Genomic DNA, 27,717 nt, shown 5'->3' on the forward strand with positions numbered 1-27,717 from the left:
CTTTATCATCCCTCTCAAATGTTCTCTCTCTACTTCTCACATTTTGCTCAGTGACCTAAATGGCACCTGAAAAGATAATGGAATTTCTTTTTTTCCAGTCCCATCTCCTTTATAGCTTGACCCCCCATGATTCTCCAGTACAATTACAAACCAAGAGAGGTCAATATTCTGTACAGTCAGGGACGACAAGTCGCCACAGAATCTGAGAGTAACTTTACGCCATGAAAGATTTAAACCGTGCCAGACCAAGGCTGTGGCAAAGTCAGCCAAACACCATGGAAAAAAGCATATTCACTGAATTCACTCCTGCAATTCATCAATGTATGATTATACACTGAAGGAATCGCTGCAGAATATGACAAGAGGGGTTTCCAGTACAGGGACATGCATTTAGAAAGATCACTTTGAGCAAGACATGCCCTTGCAACAGACAACACAGCAACAGAGCTGCATCAATTCAACTTCACTCACCCGGAGGAATATGATAATATAGGAATTTGAGTCTAACAGCACAGAGGTAATACATTTTTCCCTTATACTTTTATAGCACAAGAGAAATATAGGTAGCTTTATGAAATAACAGCCTCACTGGGACACAAATAAGAAGTATGTTGCCCGCTTTATGCACTCTCATATGGAGGAGAGAGAGAGAGAGGAGCTTAACGCTTCGAGGAGACAGGAAGAAGATTATGACAAAGAATGAGCTCGCACTTGTGTTGTCATATTAACACTATGGATTTTTCTGTGCTGTGGTTATGTCAACTCACTGTCTCTTCTGTGCGGTCTGCACTGACGTATGTCACTCGGTACTGCTCCACATCTGAATCCGGCACCTCCCAGTTCACTTTCATACTAAAGTGGGTCTCCTCGTCCACCCATAGGTCAGTCACTCCTAGATGAACAACTAGATGATACAGTTCAATTTAGTCACAATACATTCTAAGGTATCTATCTATCCATTCATCCACCCATCCAATGTTCAAAATTACAGAACGACGAAGTCGCGTTTTTCTTACTTGCTGTGGTGGTGGGAATGGTGGTTGGAACTTCTGTGGTCCAGTCCACTGCAATAAACAAAACAAAAGAAAAACAAAAGAATCAAAAACAAATAAAACATGGCAAAGCAAAACAAGCAAAAACAAAGCATAACAAATTAAAGCAAAACAAAAGAAATCAAAGCACAATAAAGCATGGCAAAGCAAACCAAATCAAAACAGGCAAAACAAAGCAAAACAACAAAACATAACAAATTAAAGGAAAACAAAAGAAAAAACAAAACAAATAAAAAGCACAATAAAGCATGGCAAAGCAAAACAAATCAAACAAACAAAACCAAAGCAAAACAACAAAGCATAACAAATTAAAGGAAAACAAAAGAAAACAAAAGAAAACAAAGCACAATAAAGCATGGCAAAGCAAAGCAAAACAAATCAAACAAACAAAACCAAAGCATAACAAATTAAAGGAAAACAAAAGAAAACAAAGCACAATAAAGCATGGCAAAGCAAAGCAAAACAAATCAAACAAACAAAACCAATGCAAAACAACAAAGCATAACAAATTAAAGCAAAACAAAAGAAAAAAAAAACAAAACAAATAAAAAGTACAATAAAGGATGGCAAAGCAAAACAAATCAAACAAACAAACAAAAACAAAGCAAACCAACAAAGCATAACAAATTAAAGCAAAACAAAACAAAACAAAATCAACCAGTTTGAGATCTTGTAAATTAGCTGGTTGGTGTTAAACAGTTAAACAACATTACTGGATCTCTTACATGTATTCTCAAGCACAATCACAGGGATGCTCTCCGTTTCGTCTTTATAGATGGCTGACAGTGAAACCATATACTCTGTAAAAGGACTCAGGTCTTGAATCACGTATGAGTCCAAAGAGGCATCGAGCATCATCTTTATAAACACACAAACACAAAAGCACTCAGTTATAAATCAGAGCTGTAACACTGTGATGATCATTTGGATGGTGCTGAGATTATTTTAGAATGAGTGGCGTGGGCTGGGGGTAGCCAATTGCCTGCAGTTTACGTCATAGACTGGATAAACCACACTTGACTACATAGAAGAAATAGTCAATTGTACACATTTATAACAACCATCTTCACCCACAAGTGCAGACTTCCCAGAATCTAAGGGTGATAATGGAGAAAATGGCCATTAGTTCATTTCTGGAGCAAGGCCACATCTATTTCAGGAAAAGATCCAAAAGTGACGGTTTCCATGAAGAGGCCCACGTAGTCATCATTGGGAGGACATTGAGGTTTGATAGACTAGAAAAGGACTTTCTAATAATTTTATATGTCTAAACTGGAGTCTGCTTATGGTTGTAGCATTAGATCAGTGACGGATTGCATTCATAATTAACGGAGAAAAGATATTTTCATTCTAGACCTATTGTTTTAACTCAAATTTATGTGCATCATTGCGAAGATAAGTCAACAGTATGTTCAGTCCATTTTCCAGCAAAAGTGATAGTAGCAGCCAGAGAAATCAGTAAACACATTTTGTCAGGTATAAATGCTGCTCGGCTATGCTGTGCCAACAACGAGAACATGCATTAAAAAGCACATCTGCTATCAAGACAGCTTTGGATCTCAGTCAGCTCTGGGCTGTCCCAGTAAACCCATGTGAGTGAATATGTGTTTCTGGGCTGACTCCTCTGCTCTGGGGCATTCCAGTTTGCCTCACAGCAGGTTATTATTTTCTGCTCTGGTGGCTCTTGGTAAATATATATATCGACTTGGGGTGCTATCTATAAAAAAACAGCTGCACTGACTCCTGGCCAGTAATAAAAACTTTCTCCAACACACACACTTGCACACACTTGCGTCTGTGGTCATGCGTGGCCAGGAGAGCAGTGACGGGACATGTTCAGTATGCCGGTGGTTGTTTTTTGGAGGTGGTCATTTCTAATAGAGAGTAACAGTTGGCCGCGGGCTTCAGGTTACGAGAAAGTATTGATTGACTCATAAATCATTTTCAAGGACCTCATAAAAATCATTTTTCACTTTCTCTTTTTCAACATATATAGTTTGTTGAGACTAACATATGGCAATGGTCGTTTAAAAAACAAAACAAACAAAAAAAGAGCGAGTTACAACAGAGAAATGGGCAGTAGAATGGAAACAACACCATTCTACTGCCAAAAAGCCACTCGTTCTCCACTGGCAGACAACAACAACAAAAAAGTTTTTTAAAAAAGCAACATCAAAAATATTTAATTATATTTTAGTAGATGACTTGCCAGTGACTAACCAATGTATTTATTTTTGAGGGTTAAATATTGTATTAATTATATTATATTATATTATATTATATTATATTATATTATATTATATTATATTATATTATATTATATTTAGTGCTGTCAAAATTAAAGAGTTGAACATAAAGAGATGTGAGAAAAATCTGTCATGTGTCAGGTCTTAAAGTGACAGCAGCCTATTAAACCTGCTACTGTCTGTCCTTAATGTTAATCAAACAACAAAAGACAGAAAATAACTCACTGCTCTTGACTAAATAACATTTGCAGATTTAAAGGGATAGTTCACTTTGAAATTAATTTTTGATATGTTTTAGCGTACCTCAAGGGCATCCCATTTGTTTTCACAGTATTTTCAATTTAATTTTTTTAGGTCAAACTGTTCTTGCCTGTCAGTCATATAATGGTATATATATAAAGGTCATGCAGGTATATGGGGTCCACCTCAAATTATATTATATTTATTATATATTAAATATCAAAGTACCTCCATAGTTACTACTATCAGATCACTAATCATTATACTTGACATTATAAATGACTGACCTCTCTCTCATATCCTCCTCCAGTAGGTGACCAGGCCAACTTATAGAGTACCACGTCCCTGGCAGGATGCGACCAGCTCACCCGGAAACTCTCGGAGGTGACCTCTGATGTCATCAGGCTAAAAGGGGCTGGCACAAGCTCTGATTGAGATAGAATCAAGCACGGGTAAGCAATCCAACATCCTTTGATTCCTGAACTACAATCAGTTTTATCAAAAAATAAATAAATAAAATAAAATTATGTTAAATTGTTTATGTACAAATTAAAATAACGTAGTAGTTCACTTCAAATACTACTACTACCACTACTACTACTACCAATAATAATAATAATAATGATTAATCAGTATTTTGTCAAGAATATGTAAACATCCTTAAAACTAGATAGATTTACTTGAAACCAAATTGTTTAAGATAGTAAAGCTGTTTTCAGAGAATACTGCATATACTGAATCAAATATATTTGTATTACTCCATTTGCATGAAATTTGGAGGTGAGTAAATGATGGTATAGTTTTCATTTTTGTGTGAACTAATCTTTTAACCAATTTAATTTTGATTCAGTGAATGAATTCCTGATCATTCTCATCTCCACAGAGCGAACAGCATTTACCCTAACAATCACTTTTGCATTCAAATAAATTCCCTAGAAATTTCACCACGTAACCTGATAACTACAACGACAAAGTCAGGACACCCAGAGAACAATGAAAGTCAGGAAATGAAGGCCCAGATCTATTATAGATTCCAGCAGCCAATCAATGATTACTGAATGCGACAGGCTGCCTTGAAAGTGATGCTTTTTTTCCAGGACAGAGAAAGCATCCATTCCAGCTTTCAAGCGGGAGTAAATTGCAGACTATGTGTGCAGTGCAAATTGTACATTCTGTTGGAGGAGGAAAATACAGAAAATATATGCACATACATGTACATGTTAAATCAACATTGATGCGAGCAGACGAGATTTGTTCTTGCCGTGCTCGTGATAATGAATACCAATGGGCCCTGCCTCTTCTTAGCTTGGGGAAATAGTTTACATAAATCCACACCCACAGCCCAGATTATGCTGCCATCCTTAATGCAACTGACCAAACAGGATAGCTAAATTCACCTATTCAAACATTTTTAAGCAGTTCACTGGCAGGGATCAAACAGTCTCACTTGTAGTGAATCCACCACTGAGTGCCTCGGATTGGCCGCCGTCATAGAGAGCAAAAACAGCGACGGTGTACTCTGTTAAGGGTGACAAGTTCTGCAGGTACACATTGGTGACGGGACCCAACTTCACCTGAAGAGCAGAAAAATAATACATAATGCATCTCTCTTCATAAAATGATGGAATGAGTGAGTATATTTTTATAGTAATTAATCATATATTAATATATATATATATATATTTAATTTTACTCCTATTTAATCATTTTAATTGTACATATTGCATACTGTATATAGTTGACTGGGTTTAAGAGTGAACAAGTGCTTGTCATGTATTGTAGGTCCTGCTGCAGGGATCACCTCATTGGTCTGCACACCATCTGTCTTGATATAAATGACACGGTAGCCCTTTACTTTACTGGATACTGCGTCCCAGTTGAGTCGGACAGAGCTGTGGTCAACTTCAGTGACCCGCAGGTTACGTGGAGGTCTCAGGGACACTGCAGGAAGATATGGATTAACGGTCAAACGCTGGATATTCAAGATAGTTTTTTCTGCTAATAATTATTTTGCAACCAGAGATTTTGAAAAAAAACGAGGTAACACTTTACAATAAGGTTCATTAGTTAACATTATAGTTATTGTATTTACTAACATGCACTAACCATGAGCAATACATTTGTTACTGCATTTGTTCATCTTTGTTAATGTTAGTTCATGAAAATACAGCTGTTCATTGTTTGTTCATGTTAGTTCACGGTGCATTAACTAATGTTAACAAGATTTTAATCAAGTATTAGTAAATGTTGAAAATAACATTAACAAAGATTAACAAATGCTGTATATGTGCTATTCATTATTAGTTCATATTAACTAATGTAGTTAACTAATGTTAACTAACGAACCTTATTGTAAAGTGTTACCAAAATTGAAAATGAGAGCAAACGGATCTGCTCGTGCACAAGGTTAAAGCATGCAAACATCTTGCGACAAGGCGGATTCCACCATATCTTTATGCACACTACCGTAATGGGTAACACTTTATTTGAAGGGGTGTGCATAAGACTGACATGACACTGTCATAAACATGACATAACGCCTGTCATGAACGTGAAGGAGTCTTTGTGAATGTTTATGACTGTTGTCATTAAGTGTCATTCGGTAAATTATGACACTTTTAATGCAAAGTTGACATTGTTTAAAATGTCTTTGTTATGACAACTTGACATTAACCAAGAAATTATAACCTGTCACAAATATGTCATAACAGGTCTAATTATCGAACTTAAAGAAGTTATTTAGCTTTGTGTTAACATTGCCCTATCATATGTTATGGTATGTTAATGTTATATGATATGTTAACTTTGGTTGTCATGACACCATTATAACTGTGACATGAATATTTTACTTGTCCTCAAGTAAAGTGGAACACATTGTACTAGTTATAAAGATGTTATTAAGGGTTATTACACTGTCAAATGCTTCAAGTAAAACCTCAAGTAAAGTGGAACACATTGGACTAGTTATGATTTCTTGGTTAATGTCAAGTTGTCATAACAAAGACATTTTAAACAACGTCAACTTTGCATTAAAAGCGTCATAATTTACCGAATGACACTTAATGACAACAGTCATGAACACTCATAAAGACTCCTTCATGTTCATGAGTCATGACAGGTGTTATGTCATGTTTATGACAGTGTCATGTCAGTCTTATGCACACCCCTTCAAATAAAGTGTTACTGCGAGGCTCCGGTGGGAAGAATCCCGGAAGTACAGATAGACAACAATGTCTTGGACTACCAACCTGAAGCTGCTGCCGTGATTTAAACTATTAGATGGTAATATCCGATATAGGATATGTATGTAGTTCGTTCCTGATTCTTCTTTTTATGTTCTGAATATATACAGTATGTATATATATATATATATATATACATTAAAAAAATATTTATAAATGTATACATTTCACTGGATAGTTTAAACTATGAAATAAATGTATGTACATTTTTAGAATAACAAATTTCTACATTAAACACAATTTCAGTTGCTCAAAATAACAACGCACCATCAATGCGCCTGAACACACCTCGTTTTCACAAGTGGCGCACAAGTGGGCGCAAATGCCTTTGCTATTTAAACAACGTGGCACAGGATGTGAAAATCATAACTGTGTCGGGCTGAAACTAGCAAAAAAAAACAAAAAAAACACTTGTGTCGTTATGATATGATATGATAGGGCCCTGCATGTTTACATTTAAATTTCAAAACAGATTGGCCTGGACACTCACTGGTGGTCTCCTGAACAGTGGTGGGATCACCGGCCTCCTCTCCGAACATGGCATAGACCGTAACGATGTACTCGGTGTCAGGAATCAATCCCTTCAGTTCCACATCAATCACCGTGTCATCCACCTTTAGCTGTATCACAAAAACAACAGCAACACCTTTAGGGCAGCTTAAAGGCTGCTGAAACAGAGATAAAAACGTGCAACCAAGGGAACTCAAACGTGATGATTGTTATTCTTCTTCTACAGCTTCCAAGAAAAGAGTGTAATCGTGAAGCTACTATTTTGGTGGAAGTGTCATCATTCCAGCACGGGCTTAACGTTTGCTCGAAGACGGACAGGCACACTCACAAAGACAATTTACAGCCTCACCTCTCTTTCATCTGTAGTCTCACTGCTCAGTGGAGCGTAAAGGATCATGTACCCAGAAGCCCCTTGTGCCTCCCTCCAGCGGGCTCTCATGCTGTCGTCTGTCACTTCGTACAGCTCGAGATCACTCACTGTCGGTAGAGCCACTGAGATACACACATACATACAAATCAGACATTTATACTTAACAGGGAAACATGCTTTGTATGTGTTTGCATGTGTGTGCGTCAGGGCTCCGAACCGGTTCAAGGAATAAAAAACAAACTAAATTTTAACAGGAACAAACAAAACAGATTTCAAATAAGGTCATTTCACTTATTTGAAATTACCATTAACCGGTTAATAATGTTTTTTATCGTTCTGTATAATATTGGCAGTCAACCAATTATGAATTTCAAATAGTATAGCCTATGCAAATGTGACGTTGATGCATCCAACATGAGTGAAATCCCTGTGCTCAGCTGTCAAGTTATCATAGGCTAAGTCGCTGGTATAAGCTCTTGGATCTTAGGAGTTTTTTTTTTTTTGGAATTTGTCACCAACAGATTGAAAAGTATTATGAAAATGAATGGCAGGTAATATCCAGCGTGGTGTGCGTTTTTAAACCAAAGAAAAGTGCAGGATAGTTGAGAACCGCTACTATACAGGATTTGTTTTTTTAAATAATTAAACACCATGTTGTCAAAGTTAGTATTGTGGCACTGGTGTGTGTCATTATATTATTAACATTTTACAAGTTCAAATGGAGTTACAAGGTTTTTCACCAGCAAATGTCTGAGATTTGTGTTTTGTCAGTCAATCGAACGGTCGCATTACATTTTCATTAGCTTACAGGTTACAAAGGGTATTGTAGCTTTATGGGCGCCAGTGTTGGGGAAAGTTACTTTTAAATGTAATGCATTACAATATTGCGTTACGTTCATTGGTGAATTAAGACTCTTTGGGGACACCTAGATTCACAGCTGTACAGTAGAGGACGCAGCTCAAACAAACCTTTCAGCATTAAAGGAGTAGTTCACTTTAAAAAAAACTTTTGCTGACAATTTACTCAGAAGAAGGACTTCGATGGGAACCAAACGGATCAAGGTCCAAATGAGAGTTTCAGTGCAGCTTCAAAGGGCTTTAAATGACACCAGACGATGAATAAAGGTCTTATCTAGGGAAACGATCGCTCATTTAAAAAAAAAATAAAAAAGTTTGTTTTATAAGCACAAATGCTTGCCTTGCTCTGTTCTGTGATGAGCGTTCGTGACTCTCCTGTTCAAACTCGTTCATCAAAATGAACAAATCTTTTTTCGAGTCATGACTCGAAGGGTCCTAGATAAGACCCTTATTCATCATCTGGTGTCATTTAAAGCCCTTTGAAGCTGCACTGAAACTCTCATTTGGGCCTTAAACTGTTTGGTTCCTATTGAAGTCCATTATATGGACAAAATCCTGGAATGTTTTCATCAAAAATCTTAATTTATTTTCAACTGAAGAAATAAACACATGGACATCTTGGATGACATGGGGGTGAGTAAATTATCAGCAAAAGTTTTTTTTTTTAAAGTGAACTACTCCTTTACAGTAAGACAAGTTTTAATATCTAACACCATTTAGCTTTCATTTAATGTTCTTATTAAGGTCTGACAGAGTATCTTGTTTTACAGGGGAAAAATTCTGATTGTGAAAACTTTTTTCTGCAGTGAATGTTTGTCTTGAGTACTTTTTCAGTGCCTGGATACAGTACGTGTGCATTTCTGATCAGAAGAGTTAAATTCTTGGAAAGTGTGAAAGTTAAAGATGACTTTTATGGAGTGGGACAGAAATAGACACGATTTTTATTCTGGAAACAAGCACACATGGATAGCCTTTACCACAACACTATCTTCTACCACAAATCAAAGACTTCAAACATCCACTGAATACAGCAGAATTCAGTCCTGTCTTGCTGAGATGACTGACAGGCGTTTGCTATAAAGTAGTGGTTAAGAAATAAACTGTATATAAGAAGGTGCTGATAGAATTGCACAGTAAAGGGTATTTAGGAAAATTATAGGCATGTGGTTTGTGGGTATTACAGTTTGACAGTGAAATTATGAAGGACACAAGCCTGTAACACGTGTGTTTTGAGATGTTCTGTAGTCAATGTTGGTTGTGGCAAGTTTTGAGGATGACTCACATGTGATCTGGTTGCCTCTGAGAGCGTCACTCGCTGCGCTGCGGTACACAGCAAACACTGCAATCTCGTATTCAGTCAGAGAGTTCAAATTCTGCAGGACGACTGAATTCTCCCTGCCGCCCACCACAATCTGTACAGCAAGACAACAGCGGTTTGTGACGCCCAGCACAGCAGTTTGGAGAATGATTATGAAAAATAAGACCAAAAGCCTCAACAGTGTTCAAGAACATGGCAAAGTGCAGCACATGATATTTATAGTATTGGGCTGACACACCCATCACAAAAAAATGAAAATAGAACAAAGGAGATAAAAGAGGCATAATAAACTGGCACTAGGAAGTTTTTTGGCATTTAAGGCACAATTAAAAATGTAAGGCTGTCATAACTCTTGATCACAAAATATCAAACCAAGTGGTTTATTTTAAAGAAAGAAAAGAACAAAAATGACTTCTAAAACATTGACTGCTGAAAATTCAAACATTAGTTGACACGAATAGTAGGGTTTCTGACAATAAGGTCATATATATATAACACTTTTACCCTTTCAGTCAATCTTTATTCACTTTCAAGGCAAGGCAAGGCAAGGTAAGTCACTCTCATATTGTTTCAAACCTGTATGTATTTATTTGTTCTGTCGAACATGAAAGATATAAAAGAAAAAATATAAAAAAAAGTAGATATAAAAAAAAGAAAACTCTAAAAATAGAATAAAAGTCAGTGGGGTCTAATGTTGTTTTGGACCCCATTAACTTTATATGAACAGAAACATTTTTCAAAATATTGTCTTCTGTCTTTCCACAGAAAAAAAAAAAAGACATATAGGTTGGAACAATATGAGGCCAAGTAAATGATGGCAGAAATGTATTTTTTTGCACCAAATATCCCTTTAAGTATGAAGGACAAAACCTGCAAAAACTATATAGAAATTATAATAATAAAAAAATAAAGTTAAAAAAAAATATGTAAACCAATACAAAAAATAATAATACATGATGTAAAAAAAAAAAAAAAAAAAAATTAATTCAGGATTAAATTTAATTAAAAGTTAATTATATTTGTTTTATGAAGTCATTCATTTCTTTTTTTATTTTTATACGATTATTGGTCCTCTGTATTTAAGTGGAGGCTTTTAGTTGGTAGATTTGGTTTTAAATAAACTTAGAGGATGTCCTGTAGCATTGCTGAATAACTACACAATAGTTGAGTAACGGATTTGAAAGCTGTGATAGAGGATAAAGTCTTTGATTGGTCACCTCTTCCACAATGTCTGCTCTGGTTGGATGGTAAACCACCCGATATCTTTCCACACTTCCAGGAGCATGAGTCCAGGACACACGAAAACTGTGTGCAGTCACCTCAGAAATGATCAAGTCCTGGGGTGGGGACACAGTCTCTTCAGAGACAGAATCTCCTGGCAATGAGGGAATCGTGTGACATTAGATCCCACACATCAGAAATGGAAGTTTAAACAGCAGGTAAAACACTCACGATTAATTTCTTTGTCCTGTTGCTCCACTCCATCACACACCTTCCTGGTCAGACCATCCACTATAGTGCTCATGACACTGAAGTCAGCCACATTATAAACGTGTGTGTCCTCTGGTTCAGAGGCGATGGCCTTCAGCTCGTTCTCATCAGCATTCTTCACACCTACACACAACCAAACATATTCAAAAAGGTCATATCTCCAGTTTTCTGGAATATCTATAGGAGACAGCAAGTGTTGATAATGTATCTGTGTTGACACAGTCTCTTTGTGAATAATTATTAGTGATAAAATTCATAAATGACCCCTGAAAAGCTCAGCAACATTTACAGTATACATCAGCCCAGAGGATGTTTATGCATGAGGAATCCTCTAATACCAATGGCAAATAACTCGACTCCAGCACTTCTCAGGGTCTGAGCAGGGGGGATAACGTCATCCTGGGATTTGCCGTCGGTTATCAGGATTCCAATTTTGGGAACGTCGGTACGAGCCCCAGACTCAGGTTTGAAGCTGTTCTCCAGGATGTAGGAAAGAGCAAGACCTAGACAGATCAAAATATTAAATTAAAGAATTTCAAAATAAGAAGTAAAGTCAGATTGCACTTTATAATTCATATTTATGAGAAATAAACTCACGATTATTAGAAGTTGCAATTGTACGATATTACGTTACAATTACAAAAAGTGGCAATTGTAGTAAAATAAAAAAAAATTTTAAATACGAAAAATAAACTTGCGATTTTCAATTATAAAGTTGCAATTATGAGAAAACAATGAAATTATGAGAAATAATAACAATTGTGAGATGTAGCCACAATTATGAGAAAGTTGCAATTGTGACATATAAAGTTGAAATTCTGAGATATGAAGTTGCAATTGTGACAAAGTTGAATTCGCAATTACAGTACAAGAAATAAGGTCGCAATCCAAAAAAAATTTTTTTAAATTGCATATTACAAAGATGCATAATTGAGAAAAAGTCACAATTGTGAGATATAAAATTACAACTATGCAAAAGTCAATCTATAAAGTTGCAATTCTGAGATAAGTTGCAATTGTGACAATGTTGCAATTAAATAAGTGAATTCGCAATAACAGTACAAGAAATAAAGGCGCAAATACAAAAAAATTGCAATTGTGTATTACAAAGTAAAAAAAAAATGTACAAAAAATTACCAAAAAAACGTGAAATAGTCACAATTTGAGATAAAGTCACAGTTACAAGAAATAGTCACAATAGTGAGATATAAAGTCACAATTACGAGAAAAAGTCACAATTGGCTTTATGCACAGCTGCACTACTTCCTGAACTTCAGGCAGCTTCTTGTTTCCTGTCTGCGATTATTGGCCAAACTTGATTAATTTAAGGTGTGCCTGATTGTTGTTGCCATGACTACTGAGGTCAAGCACACCTGAATTAATCAATTTGTCCAATAATGGCAGAAAGGAAACAAGGAGCTGGCTGAAGTTCAGGAAGTAGTGCAGCTGTGCATAAAGCCAATTGTGTAAAATAAAATTGCAATTACAAAAGTGAAGTCAAAATTAAAGCACAATAAATAAAGTCGCAAATATGAGAAATACTAAATAGCGCCTATAGTGCCTGGTCATAAACTAATAAACTGCACACAAAGTAAAATACTGCACGTGTTTATGTAAATTTAACCCCACAGTAATGTAGAATTTGTCCAAATGATAGAATTGGTTGTGACCAGTTTCACCAGGCACAATATACGTGTCTCTAGAACAATGGAAGAAGTCTGGAAAAACACAGCAAATTACCGGTGAGAGTGTTGCCTCCCTTGTAAGGCAGGTTTTTGACAGCATCTATTACTGCATCTTTTGTGCTGAAGCCATTCAAGTGCCACTCAATTCGCGGATCTCCGCTGTACTGGGCCAGTCCTAAAACACATAAAAACAAATCCAGGGAACACATTTAAAGTCACTTCAAAGATCAATTGAAATGTCATTCTGTAAATCTATTTCTAGGTCAAAACAGTGATGACGAGTGAATAAGAGCGAAGTCATGAGACCCACCAATCCGGGTTTTGTCTATTCCTACATCGAAGGCATTGACCAGGTTTTCAAGGAACATGCGAACTAGACGGAAATTGATTCTTCCGATGCTCCAAGATCCATCGACCAGGATGACAATATCTGCGACGGCAGGAGATGTGCATACAAACTGATCCTCTGGATTATGAGAGATAGACAGAGAAACAGAAAAAGAAAGAGTGAACTTTGTTGCACTTGTACGGTCCCTCTGAAGAAACAAACAAACTCAACAGTCTGCAGTCTGTGAATGCAGGTGCGGTTTTATTGAACCACTTTGTCATTGCACAAAGTATCATCATAGGGCGGGGAAGAACATGTTTGATTTATGAACACAGCGGCGAACAATCAACCAAAGCACAATTATTTTACTCATTCGATTTTAGCAGCAGTAGTGAGAACAGCTCAGGGATCCACATCGGCTATGGCATCTTGAACTCGAACAAATCATGTGTGTGTTTATGCCTCTGTGAGTGTGACGGTAACTCCTGGCAGTCCTACTGTGCAATAACTACACATACATACACAGCGGGGGTAAAGTGATGAAGTGTCAGTATGGGCAGTAAATCTGAGGAGCGCAGGACCACAGAGCTCAGCACTGCATCATGGGAGACTGTTTTGTTCCTCCCTCAATCATTTATTTTAACAGAAGGCCTTATAGCAGGATGCAAGTCTTCTTGTATCTAAGAGCACCATCTACAGAGGGGTGAAATACAGAACAGGAAAAAACTATAAACTCTAATCGAAGACATGAATACAGACAAACCTGTTGACACAAAGATGGCAGCGAGGAGTGGATAATGGAGGCTCTTAATAATACCTGGGTTTCTATCAGCTTAAAAGTGAAGAAATTTAAAGCTACACTGTGTAACTCTTTTAGTTTATTCTTAGCTAAAAACACTTAGTTGTTTCAAAAATATATGTGGTTAATCCATTGCATTTTTTTTTTTCAAATAGTACAATTCAACATGCTTTATGTTTCAAAAACACTCAATAAAATCCATAATTCAATTGCTGCAAGACGTTTAATTAACTAAGCGCTTCTTAATTCCTCTCTAACTATTTATGTCTGCAAATAGTGGCGTAGTTCGATCCATGCCACTACACAAAGAGTGGCTTGTCAAGACACAGGGAGCTTCTGCTGTTATCAGTGAGCAATTGAGAGCCCTGGTTTCACTAATCTACGTTAGCTCCTCTATCAGAGAACACAGGGCTGATTGTATCCTGAGATTCAGAGGTGAGGATGCATCAGACCCATCAGCGATCCGGCAACATCGATTTATTAAGCCCTAAGTGTCCCTGGACTTATCTACTAAGCAACAGACTCCTCATTGCTGCCTTGGAAAACCCATAAAGGTCATGCGATTGCAATAGGATGCCATGGAAGTGCTTGCTGCAATGCCGTCGGGCTGCACAAGGTTTGCGGGACGTCCTCTGGGAGCTTTCAATCATACATATGCTGGGGGAAAAGAAGAAGAGACAAGCAAATGAGATTAACACGACAGACAATGCAATCAACTCTGTCGCATCCTTCATGAATGCAAAATCAAAGCGGCGGCGGTATGATAAATGCACTATGCATGTAGAGCTTCATTAATTATACGTTTTCTGCCTGTGTGTACCATGGCGTCTCCAGACATATGAAATATTCACTAGAGGTGAGACAGGTCACGTTTATTGTTCTCATTAGATGCATATTAAGATTAACTACCGAATAGACGCTCTTGCTGTTCCGGTCAGAACTCTCGTGTCAAAAATTTGTCAGCTATCTTGACTCCCTTGTCGCTGGGGTGTCTAGACTACTAATGTGGGGGGAAGGAGGATTCTTGCTCTTTCAAGATTTTGAATAATGAGTGAGTTTTTAGTAAGCATGTCTTTTTGGCCACCTTTCAGCTCTCTTTAAGGTGAAGTCATTAAAAAATACAGGGATGTTGAAGGGATAAAGATATAGGAAGCCTGAGGTTACAACAGACTGCTTGATTTCTGAAGTGGTTCTTAATATGCTGAAAGTCTCACCAAAATATTTGTGTTTGTGCTACCTACAAACAGCCATTATGAAATAACATATTCAACAGGTTAGGACATTTAAGAAGTTCTCCTCTAACTCTAATTGGTGACAAAATCCTTATAAAATGTTACAATGTTGTTTATAATATAATATATAGCTCTTTTTGCAATACAGATTGTTTCAAAGCAGCTTTACAGGGAAATAATACAAGTTTGTTTCTGCTATACAGTAGATTGTAAGGAAAAAAAATCAAGATCTCAAAAATGAAGTTAATTACAGGAAAGCAGTGGCAAAGTACAGTTGTTTTGAACCCAGAACATCCAAATCATAAACCTTTTATCCTGTTTCAGTTTACCACTGTTACAGTTTAATGTAAATGAAGTTGCTCAGCTGTGGTCTGCATGTTAATGAAGTTGACACCCCATTAATTCCACAATTGATGACCATTTGTTTAGGATGTAGTAAACCCAAATGGTGAAGAAACTAAAAAAATTTGCAGCCTTTCATATCATAATGCGGTGACACAATGAAAGATTATTAATAGCTATCTATCATATATTGCTGCCTCATTCAACAGCTGTGCTATACATTTAAAATATGTCTCAATTTTATAGTAGACTAGGATATATATATATATATATATATATATATATATATATATATATGAAGAGTTCAGATGCAAAAACCTCTAAATGCCATTTGAAATTTTCTTCTTTAATGATGATTTTTATCAAACTTGTATATTTAAGTTCAGTAATTTCACTTAAATAACAATTAATAGGTAATTATCATTGCCATTTAAGTGAAATCACTGAACTTAAATATACAAGCTTGATAAAAATGATCAGAAGAAAATTTCAAATGGCACTTAGAGGCTTTTGCATCTGCTCTCTTCATATATATATATATATATATATATATATATTGATCTTTTTGATTTTTGTTATCTTGTTTTTCATTAATATATTTTACAACAATACAAATAGCAATGTGTAACGTTTTACCAGATTTAGGGTTACACTTATTGTCTCTTTTTTGTTCCCACTAAATGTTTTTTTTTCCACTAAATGTTCAGATTTTATACAATTACTGTCCCTAACTAGCATCCCTAACTAGTTGACACAAGTGCTTCAGACGCAATCACATAGGGGCGTTTCCAAAGCATCATCGAAAGGAAACAAAGTTACCTCAAAAGAAAACAGAGAGAGAGAGAGAAGAAGGAGAGTGGGGTGCAATAAAAGGTATAGCCAGAAGAAAAGACCATCTGGTATTCTCAGGAGAATGTTTAAATACCATTCAGTGCCCCTTAAGGTCAACAATTCTTACCAACGGATTTCCCCCTCCATTCCCACTTTTTCTACATCCTAAAAAAAAAGCAGACATAGGTCACTGAAAAAGTGAGAGGAGAGCGGCAAATCTATCTAGCCTTTGTTGAGCATTTTATTAAGGCAGCATTATTCCTCTCTCCTACTTCAGCTCCCGTTCAGACTGCCGGCCATGCCAAGTATGCTACAGCAGAGCAACATAGCCAACTGCCAAACAATGCACCGGCAGAAGAATGGCCGCCTTTGTTCTAAAGAGCACACAAAGTTAATCAGTCCACTCCATCTAAATAAACCGAAAGGACAGATAGAATGCCACAGCCGGGACGCTTCTGGGGCTTTTGGGGGAACCTAAAGAGCACACTCTTTCTAACCAGTTCCACTATTTCCCAAGAGCTGGAAGAAGAACCTGAAACAGGTCCTATAAGACATTTAAGTCTCTTAATAGGACTTGAAGTGACAAGAAGAAATTAAGGGTAAATTAGAGTTTACAAAGGCTAAGAGCACAGTGCTGCGGAATAAGTTTTAGATTGGGAAACGGATTGGTGTGTCGTGATGTCACTCTATAAGCTCTTAGTGCTCTTGAATATGAATTAGGTTGTGTTGAGTTGGTACTGAAATATATAAAGTCAGCATGGCTCAGATTGTTTTTAGGGATGCATGATACATCTGTTATCAGCAAATATTACCGATTTCACTGGCATTCAAATTTTTATTTTTTTTTAAAAATAAAATTTTTATTTTTATTTATATTCAACCACTTTCAATATCCAAGCACTTATAAAATCTTACCAACCGCAAATGTCTGAACAATATTGGATATTACCTGATATTGGATAATTAATTTCAAGTTATTTCTTTAAATATCAAAGAATTTTAATATCTGCCATTTAACAGTTTAACATTTAACATCGGCCAAAACATAACGATAACCAGCCTCAAAAAATAATTGTAGAATATTGTTATATCACTTTATTATTTTTAATAATGTAAAATTGAAATTTACCAGAAATCAGGATCAAGACCTTACAAATAAAATGATTAATGTTCCACTGATTGATTACTCTATGTAAATGTGCTTTTGTTTGTGGAAAAATAAATGTATCAGAAATGCACTGGTCATCGGGTATACATCTGAATATCGTCAAGTTTGGTCGAGTGGGCTGAAAGTGGAGAAACGCAGACCCGGAGCCCCCCGATTCTGGCTCCCCTACCAGACACGAACCTACAGTGTGGAACGGAGTTATGAGAGCGAAGAAGAGCATTTGTGATGTTGACGTGTGGGAGCGGTGATGCAGCCCACGTCTAGATTCCTCCAGGCAGACCAGCTGGAAACTGTAATGATTACTATTCTCATTCTCATAGCACTCCTGTTAGAGTCTCATTCTCATTCACTGCTAAAGAGGTCAGGCAACTTCAGACCAGACACGCTCAGTCTGCACACTAAGCAGTCTGTTCAATATGCTTCTTGTCATTTACATATTATTCAACTGTAAACTATATGCTTCATTTAAATGCAGCAGATGATGGATTTAAGAATGCACACTCGGTGTTTCACCAAACAGAAAATGGATTCATGCATATTGACCAATCATAGGCCTATGCCTTGTGTTGAATTCACTGTCATGTAAAAGTCATCAGATGCCTCTAAGCCTCCCTCTGAGAACGTCCAAATAAATCTGCCCAATCTAATGGCTTCAATACCACATTCAAAGGATCCAATTTTTCAAAGTAAAGGAATTTCAATCATTAATATGGTTTGCAGTCCACGGCTTCTTTACAAGCTCATGTCTTTTTTTCTTTTTTTTTTATTCAGATGACCATTTCTTCCAGACACTAAGATGATTTATAGCGGGGCCTCCATTTATCTGGGAATGACATTGACTATGTTGTAATTCTGTCTGATATTTATTTCATTTTTGGGATGCTTGTATTATTTTCAAGCAGCATTTTACTAAAGTGTAGGCTTTGGGCTATGTCTGGTCTGGAGGGATTGTTTTACACCCCGTCTGGGGTTTGCGTGGGAACAGACACAGACCGAAAATGCCTCTGGACACTTTGAACATGTCACCGCTAATTTCCAAACTGCCCTTCAGCTATACACACACTATATACAGCATCTGTTAACAGGGCTCTCACACAAGGAGAAGTGATGTTATAGGCACAAATAAATATAAAACAGAAAACTACAGGGTTCGGGTAATCGTAGCTACGAAGCAAGGCTGTCTTGGCTTGTCAAAGCTTGCTGAAGAAAGATAGTTGCATCACACTCTGAATTCGGTGGTCAACAGAACTTTTCTAAACTTCTAGAAATTTGTTTCAGAGAAAAGGTATACATGCAATAAGCCCCTCTTGGGTATAATGCCAGACGGCTAATCAATGATACAAACATACTGTATCAGTGTTCCATTTTTTTTTTATAAATGCATTCAAGTACACCATTTACATATATTATAAAACATACGGTGACTCTACACTGCACATAACACAAGTAACTTACTGTAGCAAGGTAGTAAATTGTCTCTGATTCAATGCATGCAAACTGTCCACAAGCCTACAAGAGAATCCACAAGTGTTGGAGTCTATTTTTTTTGTTTTTATTACACAGCGTGAAGTTCTGAAATATTTGGTCATCCTGCAGTCAAAAATACTGTAGAATGCTCACTAAGCTATTTTTGACCTTTACAGTATATGTGGCAACAATCTGCAACACTGAGGCAATTCTTGGGGGTTCTGATTATGAGCTGATGTCAAGTTACAGTAAGTCCCCTTTATGTAGCGCTTTTTACAATACAGATTGTATCAGCTTTACAGTGATAACATGAAAATAATACAACAAAGTTTGTTTCTAGAAGTGTTCAGAACCTTCAGATGAAAGATGTGTGCAAGGCAGTCTGACTAGTGGAATGGATAAAACTTAATTCAAGGATCTTTGATGTTTCTTGACTACTGGAAAGAGGAGGATTTAGAGTGAAATAACCTCTGATAACTTACTGCAGCAACGTGAAGAGAGCTAGATTTATAAGAGCACTGACAGCTGAATTAATCACCGATTCGTAGAGGGGATGAAATGCAAGACGCAGAGCCTCCGTGTTGTACACTTTTCTAGTGTCTAATATTTGCCCTATGCATCCACCTGATTTTTAAACACGGAAGTAAGCTATTTTCTGTGAATGTACAAGACTTCCGGCTCATTAGCCGCTATAGGGAAATAACGAGAAGAATAACAAAGTGCAGTAAATGGAAAAACTGTTTGAGCTATAAACCAGCATGTTTATAAATAAGCTACTACATAGGGTAAGAAATACCGGTTTGCAATATCAAGCAGCATGTACAGCTAAAAATAACTGGAAGCCTGACACATTCAATTTACAAATGGCCAAACCTATACTCTTACATGAAAAATAAGATATCACTCTGTCGTCTCTCATAATTCAATAATTTCAAATCAATGTTACTTGTGTATTTTTTTATTTTTTATTATTAATTTGGTAAGTAGCACTTTTTTTCGGTTAACCCTCTGGGGTCGACTCTTGCGCCAGCGCGACAAGCTCACTTTTTTCCTTATCAGTGCAAAAGAGACTCAATTTACTTTGTTGATTTTGATCTGTTGTACATCATTAGATCCTGTTAAGTGTCTATTTTTTGTGGATACTCACAATAAAAACAAAGTGTTCTGCTTTTTGTCAAATAAAGAAAAATAAACATGAAGCGAATTTTGCCTTCTCTCTGTCAGTGAAGTTCATTCTGAAACTTCAAGTAAATACTTGCCACACGAAAGATTTTTCGTTATGAAGCTGAAATTCTCTTCTTTAAATGAAGTAATTTATGCAATTTATGAAGTAATAAAACAAATATTCTCAGTTTATGTAATCTGTATGAAAAGAGAGAGGTGTCAGTCTTTCCTTTCAGCTAATTATAGGTGATTTCGTGTTAATGTGACCACGCCCACTGAGAGCGTGCACTATTCAAACGCAAGTTGCTGAGGCAAGCCATGAAAACGCCAACATCAGCTGAAAAAAAAAATGTCCAGATTAATAAGAATCTTGTACTTTACCTAGACTTGCTGCACTGTGTGGAATAATGCTATCGTAATAATCCTGGAAAAGTTACCTCGGAAGTGCTGGTAGTTTCAATTTATTTATTCTTAAGTGCTTATAATCGCATTATTGAATAGTGTCTCTGTAAACTGCACAAAGATTGTATGAATTGCGTGTCTGTGTGTGAATGAATGAATGGCACAGACACGTGCGTGATGTTTACTACAGATGTACATGGCATCTGTGCGTTCATTCACACGTGTTTTTCACTTGTTTTTCACAATTTAAAATAATCTATTGTTTTATGTGAATGACTAGGCAGGATGATTTTCAGATCATTTTGAAGCAAAAACTCTAAGCGACAACATCCATAAGTCAAAAGTCTTGTGGACACATATTTAGTATGTTTTGTGGCCTTATTTCAGAAACTTTAATTTTTTTCAATAACCATGCATAAACAATATTCTCTCAAAAATACAACATGTACATACATGCTGCTCACATATTATGGTAGCCATGGTTGTGCTAAATAGAGTGTAATTTCACCAGTGGCATTAATATGTTTATAAGCAACTGAAAAAAGCACAAATGTCAAGGCATGTCAAAACATCTCAAGGACCTCACCTTAAACCCCGATCCAAAAATTATCCAAAATACATTTTTGAGCATGTACATAACCAGCCAGTGTTCAAAACTATCTGCTTGCCTTAGCTAGATTCAAAGCAGTAAGCTTGTAATAATGTTTTTAAGTCCAGTGGTACTGCTGGAGCATGTCTTGCGTCATTACGTCACATGCCAGTATCCACACTGCCGCAGCGACTGACAGCCGCACATTCTCCTCACACTCTCCTGCCAAGGCACAACCCACGTAAAGTTGATATTTATGTGAATAACTGCAATTGCAGATTTCGGACAGAAATGGCGACAAAGAGGAAAAACTATGGACTGCAGCTTTATATAAAGTGGACAGGATATTAAAGTTTCATCCACTTTATGTACCTGTTGGTGGTTATTTTGTCGTAATGACCGTCTGATTGTCCATCGTCCATTACTTGTATCCCATTATATCATCATGTTGCAGTCACCTGAGATAGCAATTTGACTAGAATTTCCCCAGAAGTCATTATATAGGTGATCCTCATAGGGGTTAATTAGTTCTCATTTTCATTAAGCTAGGCCAGACAGGGTGCAGTCTAAAAGTGGCATCAGTTTTGAGAGATGTTGCACTTTAGCATTTACCGTTTTAGACAGAGACTTTGAAATGTGAGCACGGGGAATTAGTGCCAGAGAGGAAAATAATGTGGATGAGAAAGAAAGAGCGAGAAAAGCCCACCTCGCCCTCCTAGTGTCCTTTGCTGTAATGAGTGAACTACTTTTTATGTTCAAGACCCCCCCCCCCCCCATCAAATTCAGTTCAGTCCGATCTCTGACCTTCTTTTCATGTGCGGGTGAAGGGCAGGACAGAGAATCATTATCCCACGAGAGCCACTATTATCCAACTCTGTGTTTCATCAACCGCCAGTCAAACCAGCCCACACACCACACCAAATCTCGCCCTCCATGCATGTGCATCATAAAAAAGAGTCCTTGGAAAAAATGACCAGAGGCACTACTAAATCCTAAAGGAGGGCAGAACCTAAATAAATGATAACACTGGAGATTAACCTGGCGATTAATTTTAGAAGCCGATCGTGCTTCCTCCCAAAGGTTTGACAGATGTTATGAAAATATCAGTTTGCCCTCGAGTTGTGCCTTCCCCTCAGACGTCGAGCGCTGGCACTTTATATGGGCGAGGTGTCTGAGGAGAAATCCTTATTGAGTCATCCATTAGCCGCCCAACAGAGCATTAAACAGACAGTTGTTGGGTTGCCCCCATTTTAGGCATTATATCTTAAAATATAATGAGAATTTGTGCTCTTAGAAAAGATATACATATCAGCTTCACACTGAGCACAAAAAGTATCCCACAAAAAGAAATCAATTTCTTCTTTAGAATTGAATTATTCTTGTCTTGTTTTTCAATAGAATATCGAAATCCTTTAAACATCCTTTAAAAAGTGTTGCATGTAAACATAAAGCAATATTGCAGAAGATATTAGGACTTCTCAGAGAATAAGTGTTATTTTGTATAATACTATTTTAGTATTTATTCATATTTTGAATTAAATTATAGTTTTCATTTTAATTTTACTTTAAGTTTTAGTAATTTTGTTGTGCTTTTTATTGTTGTTGTTGTTTTTTTACATTTCTGTTTAGCTTTAATTGACTTTTATTTGAATTATTTTACTTCAACTAGTTTATTTCAGTTCATTGCAACATTTCTGATTTTCCTTTAAGGTTTTTGTCATATATTTAAATTTTAATTTAAATATAAATTATATATATAGGCTATAATACATTTTAAAGGTTACATGTTTCAAGACAAGGACTTTTCATTATAATGTTGTATTGTTCCTTAAAAAAAGATTTCATCCGAGATTTAAAATCTTAATGACCCTGAATCGCTGCCAAACTTTCCTCCAAGTCATATGAATTCATGGAGAGGGACCAACACATCATACTCCCAGATGCTTAATGGTGCTTGTGCAGAGGACAAGCTCCACACATATATTCACAGTTATGTCCCGCTGGATTATTACTGATTCCCCCGGTGGGAGGCACTGGGGCAGAGGTTTTATTACCACACCAGAGAAGAGCGTTGTAAATACCCATCACACACCTGAGCAGAGAATTGTATTAGTGCGTAGCAGATGTCTTGTAGGTCACATGCAAGGTGAGAGTTGACTTGAGCAAAATGAAAGAACAGTAAGAGAAAAGAGGAAACAAAATAGGACAGAGATGGTCAGGGGACAGCGAAAGAAAGTCTTGTTTTTCAGTATTTATACCCAGCATATACAGTATACTGTCACATGATTTAGAAATCCTTCTAATGTGCTGACATTGTTGCTGAATAAACATTGTAAAAAAAAGAATTGTACAAACCCAAAACTTATATAAATAATCTTATTTTAATGTTTAAGATTTTTTTCAGTTTAAGTTGAAATAAATAAAATAATCTAAAAGGGTAGGAAAAGAACTAAAAACATCTCTTAATATCTTATGAAATGTTCTTAAGTAAATTGATCTTGTTTGAATATGTTTACGTGCTTTAACTGGAAAATAAGACAAAATGTGTATATTTTTGCAGGGCATTATCACAGGTTTTTTTGCCAGTTTCATATGTGACAGATTTGGTAAGTAGTAGTAAGAAAAAAAAGATCTGTCCAACGTAATATATTCTCACATCGGCAACCTCATCATCAGAATGACACAATCATGTACCGTTCACGATGTTACAGCAGTCTGGTCTGCTCTACATATTCTCACTGTGTTTGAAGCAGAGAAACATGGACAATGTGAAATGTCCACTATAAAAGACAACTCTTGTTCATTGAGCTGAAACTCCGGCAAAAGCACATTCGCACACACCCACACACCACACACACACACACACAGATTAAATATACGGCTCTCCAGGCATTATACTAACTCTTGATGATTACATCAGAGCCTCACTGGCCCTGAGCTGCCCTCTCTCTTAATTACAGTAAGGGATATTGAATCACGCATGAACTAGGGTGTCCCACTGCAATAGTCTCATGTATGGGGGGTTATAATTTACCTCTACTTCCTGCTAGAACACCTAACTAAAAAAGATATTTTCAGGCCTAAATATAAAATTGTACATAAAATATCTATCCATTTGGATTGCAGTTTTAATTAACAAATAAATAATAATGTGTTGCATATGTGTCAGGTATACATACACTCACCTAAATGATTATAAGAACACCTGTTCAATATCTCATTAATGCAATTATCTAATCAACCAATCACATGGCAGTTGCTTTAATGCATTTAGGGGTGTGGTCCTGGTCAAGACAATCTCCTGAACTCCAAACTGAATGTCAGAATGGGAAAGAAAGTCAATTTAAGCAATTCTGAGTGTGGTATGGTTGATGGTGCCAGACGAGCCGGTCTGAGTATTTCACAATCTGCTCAGTTACTGGGATTTTCATGCACAACCATTTCTAGGGTTTACAAAGAATGGTGTGAAAAGGGAAAAACATCCAGTATGCGGCAGTCCTGTGGGTGAAAATGCCTTGTTGATGCTAGAAGTCAGAGGAGAATGGGCCGACTGATTCAAGCTGATAAAGAGCAACTTTGACTGAAATAACCACTCGTTACAACCGAGGTATGCAGCAAAGCATTTGTGAAGCCACAACACACACAACCTTGAGGCGGATGGGCTACAACAGCAGAAGACCCCACCGGGTACCACTTATCTCCACTACAAACAGGAAAAGAGGCTACAATTTGCAAGAGCTCACCAAAATTGGACAGTTGAAGACTGGAAAAATGTTGCCTGGTCTGAGTCTCGATTTCTGTTGAGACACTAAGATGGTAGAGTCAGAATTTGGCATAAACAGAATGAGAACATGGATCTAGTGTTGTCAAAAAAACTCGGTACTTCGGTACCAAGTCGGTACTAAAAAAAAAAAATGTTACGGTACCAGCTTTTCTAGGTACCGAATACCAGGTTCGTCCAGTTCTGTTCTAGACGCGATGTCTGAAACGTGCACAGTTGCGTCCTCTTCATAACGCTGATATGGCTCTCTCTCTCTGAATCCACTTGTTGAAACGAAAGGAGGAAAGAGCCACATATGGAAATATTTTGGATTAGGCTAATGTCACGTTGCCATAAGAGGCCGATTACATGCAAATTCGCAATTTCAAATATAGGCGCGAGGCAAGCGCGCTCATAATAAAAACTCCTTGGCGTTGCATAGCAACGACAGACGCCGCGTGAGAGCAAGCGCTTTGGAAGCACGCGCAAAAATATAATTAAAAAACACGCGCGACATGTGAACGGCCTCTAAAGTGCTTTCGGGGTAGTAGTTTTACGAGTACATGAACACAGTAGTATCTACCCGACACCAGAGTAATATGGTATTAGTATTGTCATTTAATGTCAGTGCCAGTTCTAGGCGTATTCTTGCCTTTATAACTCAGCAGGTTTAAAAAGCCTTTTTAAAATTAAATATGAATGCAGTTTTTTAGATTAAATAAAAGGACAGTCAAGTCAAATAAAACATGTTTTATGGTAATGCTACAAAGATACCATTCATAAACATTACTTAGTTATCAACACATTGAGTGAACAATATATTTTTACAACATTAATTAATGTTTGAAAATGTTATTTATTACAAACACCTGATTGTTAATGTTTGTTCACTTAATTCATTGTGCATTAAATAAATAATGGATTAAAACTTTACAAACAACTTTAAAAATGTGTTAGTGTATAATATTGTTTATTTTAGGTCATTTTATCTAATCTTTTTCTAAAGTGTTTATAATACAAATGTACAGTTTCCATACTTGTAACCGTGATAAACACTTAAATATATGTAAATTTAAACTAAGCTTTGGTACCGAAATTGGTACCGAGAACCGTGAATTTTAACTGGTATCGGTACCGAATACTGAAATTTTGGTACCGTGACAACACTACATGGATCCATCATGCCTTGTTACCACTGTGCAGGCTGGTGGTGTTGGTGTAATGGTGTGGGGGATGTTTTCTTAGCACACTTTAAGCCCCTTAGTGCCAATTGGGCATAGTTTAAATGCCACGGCCTACCTGAGTATTGTTTCTGACCATGTCCATCCCTTTATGGCCACCATGTACCCATCCTCTGATGGCTACTTCCAGCAGGATAATGCACCATACAAAGCTTGAATCATTTCAAATTGGTTTCTTGAACATGACAATGAGTTCACTGTACTAAAATGTCCCCCACAGTCACCAGATCTCAACCAAATAGAGCATCTTTGGGATGTGGTGGAAACGGGAGCTTCGTGCCCTGGATGTGCATCCCACAAATCTCCATCAACTGCAAGATGCTATCCTATCAATATCAATATGGGCCAACATTTCTAAAGAATGCTTTCAGCACCTTGTTGATTCAATGCCACATACAATTAAGGCAGTTCTGAAGGCGAAAGTGGGTCAAACACATTATTAGTATGGTGTTTCTAATAATCCTTTAAGTGAGTGTATATGAAACTAGTAAAATACATAAACCTGGTTATTGTATATTGTTTTGTACACATAATATTTATTAGTACTATTACAGAAATTGTTTCCAGTTTCAACCCATTTTGTTTATGAATGACTGACAAATGTACATCACATTAAGTTTATGTTAAAAATGTAACAATTCAAAAGGATGAAGATTTTAATACGCAATTCAAATGCGGTAACAGAGTAATAAACAAACAAAGGGACATAGAAAACAAAATTCACAGTGGGACTGGACATTGATCTGTCTTTAATGTTGCGATTGCGAGCTCAAGTATTTCTATGGCAGACAAGGGACAAGATTAGAGAGGAAACAAATCTCTTAACAGCTTTAGTTTAATTCAAACCCCTGGTCCCTAGACGGCCATGACCGAAACACCACTATTGAAATGACTTCAACAGCGGTTTATCCCTTACACACACTGATTCTGCCTAATGGCTATAACAGGTCTTTTGTGGACTTCCTGATCCAGTACTGTACTTGTAATGAAAAATTCAATCAGGCCTTAATAAACAGCTGGCCCGTCAGAGTTTGTTTGCTTAGTATGGGCAAAAGGCCAGGTGGGCAGCTGTGTGACGCTAAGCAGTTGTAATGGCCTTTGGTTTCACATCTGGCGCGGCAAAGATCGGCGCTCTCTCTTGCAATATGGCCGATGTGATTACACCAGTGCTACTACAAATTAATCACAAAACAGATTCCACATACGCTCACTTAATCAGCACAAGAATAAGAGGGAATGGATGCAGCACATGTGACCAGCCTGGAATTTTAAAGACTTGGTAAAATAGTCTGATAATCTTTCTTGTAATATTATTCAGTAGAAAGTACTGAATGTGTACACAGCGCGAAACATTCATCTATTCTTTTAGTGAACCAAAACCA

At 36.8% G+C, this 27,717-nt stretch overlaps 1 protein-coding gene across 7 annotated transcripts in view; it reads right to left on the minus strand.

Annotated features, from left to right (window-relative positions):
• col14a1a (collagen, type XIV, alpha 1a) overlaps positions 1 to 27,717 on the minus strand; it is a 117,901-nt gene that overhangs the window by 66,575 nt on the left and 23,609 nt on the right. For all 7 annotated transcript variants that reach the window (XM_039680243.2, XM_089117571.1, XM_089117568.1 and 4 more), the window contains 14 exons: positions 13,323 to 13,478; positions 13,068 to 13,187; positions 11,666 to 11,830; positions 11,289 to 11,450; positions 11,054 to 11,211; positions 9,801 to 9,930; positions 7,640 to 7,782; positions 7,271 to 7,400; positions 5,340 to 5,479; positions 4,986 to 5,112; positions 3,826 to 3,965; positions 1,778 to 1,910; positions 1,017 to 1,064; positions 768 to 904 (listed from right to left, as the gene is read on the minus strand). In XM_039680243.2, the coding sequence (XP_039536177.2) occupies positions 768 to 904; positions 1,017 to 1,064; positions 1,778 to 1,910; positions 3,826 to 3,965; positions 4,986 to 5,112; positions 5,340 to 5,479; positions 7,271 to 7,400; positions 7,640 to 7,782; positions 9,801 to 9,930; positions 11,054 to 11,211; positions 11,289 to 11,450; positions 11,666 to 11,830; positions 13,068 to 13,187; positions 13,323 to 13,478 (1,889 nt within the window). The remainder of the gene's footprint in view (positions 1 to 767; positions 905 to 1,016; positions 1,065 to 1,777; positions 1,911 to 3,825; positions 3,966 to 4,985; positions 5,113 to 5,339; positions 5,480 to 7,270; positions 7,401 to 7,639; positions 7,783 to 9,800; positions 9,931 to 11,053; positions 11,212 to 11,288; positions 11,451 to 11,665; positions 11,831 to 13,067; positions 13,188 to 13,322; positions 13,479 to 27,717) is intronic.

The sequence above is a fragment of the Pimephales promelas genome, chromosome 12 (genome assembly GCF_988280905.1).
Source record: "Pimephales promelas chromosome 12, fPimPro1.hap1.1, whole genome shotgun sequence".
Classification (NCBI taxonomy): Eukaryota; Metazoa; Chordata; class Actinopteri; order Cypriniformes; family Leuciscidae; genus Pimephales; species Pimephales promelas.